General features: G+C 38.8%; 1 protein-coding gene across 1 annotated transcript in view; it reads left to right on the top strand.

Annotated features, from left to right (window-relative positions):
- Window positions 1–5,266, top strand: part of LOC106870314 (HAUS augmin-like complex subunit 5) — a 15,450-nt gene that overhangs the window by 5,442 nt on the left and 4,742 nt on the right. Inside the window, exons 6-12 of the mRNA XM_014916339.2 lie at window positions 286–448; window positions 926–983; window positions 2,239–2,309; window positions 2,711–2,893; window positions 3,181–3,259; window positions 3,707–3,864; window positions 4,603–4,765. Coding sequence (XP_014771825.1) covers window positions 286–448; window positions 926–983; window positions 2,239–2,309; window positions 2,711–2,893; window positions 3,181–3,259; window positions 3,707–3,864; window positions 4,603–4,765 — 875 coding nt within the window. The remainder of the gene's footprint in view (window positions 1–285; window positions 449–925; window positions 984–2,238; window positions 2,310–2,710; window positions 2,894–3,180; window positions 3,260–3,706; window positions 3,865–4,602; window positions 4,766–5,266) is intronic.

Below are 5,266 nucleotides of genomic sequence, written 5' to 3'. Positions count from 1 at the left end.
TTATTGCGGCTTTTTTCAACAAATTTTATTCAACAAAAACAATAACAACATTTAACAAAAACATCTTTAAATGATTATCCCGGAGCATATTCACCATCTACTTCAATTACTGCTTCCCATTTGCTTAGCAACCGGTCAGAATAATCATTTAAAGATGTTTTTGTTAAATATTGTTATTGTTTTTGTTGAAAAAAAGCCTCAATGATTATGCACCAACCCAATACATATATAGTTTTTATCATTTATTATTATTATTATTATTATTATTATTATCTACTTTGCCAGATGCCACTCTGTCCGATGCCAATGCCAAATTGTTCAATCTGAAAAAGAAGTCAGTCCTCTTGTCCCAATTTTCTGCTCAGTCCAAGAAACAGATGTCAGTATTCAACTGTTTACAGCAACAGATTTCAGAGAGGTTGACCGATTCTGAAAATGTCTTTGACAAGTAAGCACCTATTTTTCTTGTTTTCTTTTTTGTTTTGTTTATTTCCTTCTGTTCTTGATTTAATTTTTGTTCCTTGCTTTTTTTTTTTTTTTTCTGTTCCATTTTCTAAAGCTTGCTTCCCAATCATTTGATTTTGGGTTCAATCCCATTCTGTGGCGCTTTGGGTAAAACTTTTCCACTATAACCACAGGTTGACTAAAGCTTTGTGTCTCAGTCAGGACTTAAGCTCTTCTTCTACTCTGTTGGTTTCTATTCAGAGTTGCTTTTTTTTCCCCTAAATTTTCTCCCAAGCAAGGCTTAAAGCCACTGTAGCATAAGAGACCCCTAAGATGTCAACTGACAAGGCTTAACCCTTTAGCATTTAAACCGGCCATATCCGGCCAAAATAATCTTGCCTATGTAAACGTTCAGTCACACACTAAAATAAATTTAGTGAATTCTGATGTATTTTAATGTTATTTTTTATTTCTTCTTCAGGGAGGCATCGCTCTATTATTGTGTCAACTCCTCCAACAAAACTGAAACATCCTGCCAGGTGAATCACCCCTTGTTCTTGTTCTTCTTCTTATAGGAGTTGTTTAGCCACAGGTCAGCCCTAAATGAGCAGACTTTTCCACTCTGCAACCAGTCTCACTGCTTGGCATTCAACCCTTTCGTGGCCAACCCGTCTGAAACCGCCTCTGGCTCTGAGTACAAATGTCTTGTTTCCATAAATTTTCAATTAACATCTTCCACCAAACCTTAGTCACAATTTATGTTCCTAAAACTAGCTGAATGATAACTAAGTTATTTTACTAAATTCTTTGTTATATTTAAAATTAATTGAAAGAAACACAGAGCATCTCAAAATAAATATAGTAACGAAAGGGTTAATGTCAGTTTGGAGACATTCTTCTAACTCAGCAGTTGATCAAAAAGGGATTGGTAGAATGGATACTAAACTGAACCTCTTGCAGACAGGTCTAGCACCGACAGACTGGGCTGTGTACCTGGGTATTAGGCCATCCAGTAATTTTTCTTTTATTTTTTCTTCTGTTTTACTTGTTTCACTTTTGACCCCATTGACAACTAGAGTTTTGAATAATATGAATTTTTAGCATCGTAAAAAGCACCCAGTACACTCTGTAGAACGATTGGTGTTAGAAAGGGCATCTGGCTATAGAAACCATGCCAAAGCTGACAACTGGGGCCTGGTGCAGCTCTCCTGCTGGCCATCTCCTGTCAAACCATCCAACTCAGGCCACATGGAAACGGATGTTTAATGATGATGATATGGATGCTGGATGGGACATAGGATTAAAGCCAAATTATCACTTGGGTTTGATCCTGTGCCATCCTATCTGTGAGTCCCAACATCCTGAGATCTAACCGTATCACTTCCTTAGTTTTCTGCCCCTGGAACATGCATACTTCTGCCAGCATGTGGAAGTCTTTTATCTTGGACTTCAGTGGTCAACTCCTCACTTCATATGTGCCATGCCAGTGTAATTACTCCCCATCAACTCACCTACCCATCCATCATAGCCTCACACACTCCTTTGTATACTCCCTCTCCTCCCCTCTCTCTCATGCATATGCATTCTTTTTTACTGTCTCACACACACACCATCTCTCTATCACACATACCTCATTATCACATACACCCTCCCACTCACACATTCTCGGCTCTCAGTACATACACACACACATACATACACATGCTTATCTGATGCTCAATTTTTGTAAGATGTTCCCTTATAAACTCATGTTAAAATAATTTCTTCCCTTTTTATTTTTTTTTCCCCACCCAGAAAAATGTTCGTGAAAATATTGAGAAAATATACAAAGACCTCTTGGATATGCACCAGAACAACCAAGCTCTGTAAGTATTTCATTAATTTTAACAGGGTTTTTTGTTACTGTTGTTGTTGTTGTTTGACCTTAACATCTCAATGGAGGCAATGAGCTAATGCACAGCACATTCATTCGATCACTAGAAACAAAAAATCATTTGTGTCGGTCGTTGAGCAGAAAGAAATTTCTGAACCATCTTTCTCAGACTCCAGGAGACTACCATCAGCCCTCTAATGTCAGAATAAATTTTTCTGTAGAAAAGAAACTTGAGAGACATCAAGTAGACTTGAACCCACAATCTCAGAGTATGTTGCCCATCCAGCACTTAACCACTCAACCAATTAACTTTGTGAAATATTTCTTTTTGCTTTTTTTTTATTTTTTCATTTTTGTTCTTTTTTTTTCTCGCTTTTGCATTTGTTCTCTCAGTTGGAACCAAGATGATAAGGAAATATTACAAAGGAACTGGCAGGAAACGGTGGAATCAACCATGGGGAAGTTCTCTGCAAGCAACATTATGGAAACTTTGATAAATATGACAAATGCTGCGAGTTGCAGTTTGAGCCAGAAAACCACAGAATTAGATTTTGAAGCAGAACTTTCAAAATTAAAGTAAGATTATTATTATTATTATTATTATTATTAAGGTGGCTAGCTGGCAGAATCGTTAGCACGCTGGACGAAATGCTTAGTGGTATTTTGCCCGTTCGCTACATTCTGAGTTCAAATTCCGCCGAAGTCAACTTTGAACTTTGTCTTTCATCCTTTCAGGCGGGGTCAATAAAATGAATACCAGTTGTGCACGGGGGATGATGTAAATGACTTCAGCCCCTTTCCTGAAATTGTTGGCCTCGTGCCAAAAACCTGAAACCATTATGTAATTTTCTGTTGTTTTGCAGGAAAAAATATGAAGATCAGACATCAAACAGTTCAACTTCAAACCAAATTCTCCAGCAGAATGTCTATCAGCTGATATCTGTAAGTTCTTCAGAAAATGTTCTCCTTAGTAAAGTGTGTGGTATTTGTAGGAGGTGATTTAAAGGGCTGCTGCTAGCCTGGTTGAAACAGGGGCCCAGAACAGTAAACCTTACTCAAAATTTGCTTGGTTCCTATTACTTTCCTTTTTGTATTTTTTTTACCCGTAACCCTTTAGCATTTGAACTAGCCATATCTGGCCCAAATATGCTCAGACAGGCCAGATCTGGCTTCTTACACCTACCCTACAAAGCCATTCTAAAAATAAACAATCACACCTTTGGAATCTCAAAGCCACCAAGGCTATAGTAGAAGACACTTGCCCAAGGTGCCGCGCAGTGGGACTGAACCTGGAACCATGTGGTTGGTCAGCAAGCTACTTACCATACAGCCACTCCTACGTATATACATAAAAACAGCAAAGTTTTTTTTTTAATTTTTGTTTTTTAGGAAAGCCAGAAATCTCACATAATGAACCACATCAACACGAAGAATCTGCAGACACAAAACCAGAAAGATAAACTTCAAGTGGAAGAGATGCTCAAAGTGGCCAACGCCTTCCTGGAGGAGATTCTTGATGATGATCCACAAAAGATGTTGATGGCTAAGTAAGCAATCTTCAGGGTTCTTGAACCTCTTTCCATTTCCATTTCTTTTCTTTTTGTGATGTAGAAACATCTCCATCACCATCATGATCATTGTCCTCATCATCATCATTGTTTTAATGTCCACTTTTCCATGCTGTCATGGAGTGGGCTACATTTGTGGAGGAGGGTTTGTTAATAGCTGGACTGAGCTTCCTGTTGCCCAGACTTGTTTCCATAGAAGACTGGAAACAAATGACATTGCTTGTATGACAGTGAAGTCTCTGTACAACTATCACACACAAGGTTAAGACATGGAGACACTAATACACTCACACACACACACACATGCATTTTTATATATGTATGTATTTGTGATGTATATATATATATATATATAGTTGGAATTTACAAAACAAAACAAAAGACGAAGACTGGTGTATAAACAGCAAACAGATGTATTAGTTTAACGGTCAAGAAGTGAGAAAGTGTGTGGTTAAGGAGCAAGCAACCATGTGGTTCAATCCTACTTCGCAGCATCTTGGGCCTGTGTCTTCTAGCCCCTGGCAGATCAAAGCTTTGTGAGTGGATTTGCTGGACGGAAACTGAAAGAAACTCATTGCATATATGTGTGTGCGTGCATGTATGCGTGTGTATGTATGTGTGTGAATTCTTGTCATGGGAAATGGACAGATGATGATGCTGATGGTGATGATGTCATTCAGTATGATATTCTTTTTACCGTTCTCTGTTGCAATATAGGGAACTGTTGCAGAGAGAAGTTCAAGTTGCCGGTCTTGAGGCCTCCATGTGTTGCCTTGAGAAAGAAACCTGCCGACTGAGAGAGGAGCTTCTGAAAGGAGATGGAGAGAAGAAGCTCCTGGAGAAGAAACATGAAAGGATCGAGAACATGCAAATGTTAATTGTGAGTCGCCCCTTTTAATCCTTGGTTTCACACAACTGACCACTGGTCACTTGCTGTGTTGTTTTATTGTTTCCAGTAGAGGAAGAGAAAATAAATTCAAATTGTTTTTCTTTTCTTCCCTTCTTCCCACAAGCACATGGCCGAATTTCAGTTAACTGGACATCATCATCATTGTCGTCATCATCGTCATCACTACAATCATCATCATCATAACCTCATCATCACCACCACCACCACCCTTATCACCACCACCACCATTACCATCACTACAATCATCATCACCACCATCATCACCACTACCAACACCACCATCATCATCATCACCATTACCACCACCACCACCATCATCATCATCATCACCGCCACCACTATCGCCATCATTTAATATCGTTTAATATCTGCATGGGTTGGATGGTTTCACAGAACCTGATGGCTCATACGATATCATCAAGCTCCAGTGTCTACTTTGACATGGTTCCTACTTTGGCTGGAAGCTCTTCC

Source organism: Octopus bimaculoides, chromosome 20 (assembly GCF_001194135.2).
Source record: "Octopus bimaculoides isolate UCB-OBI-ISO-001 chromosome 20, ASM119413v2, whole genome shotgun sequence".
NCBI lineage: Eukaryota > Metazoa > Mollusca > Cephalopoda > Octopoda > Octopodidae > Octopus > Octopus bimaculoides.
The sequence above is the reverse complement of the archived record's forward strand: the minus strand, read 5'-3'. Positions and strand labels throughout refer to the sequence as shown.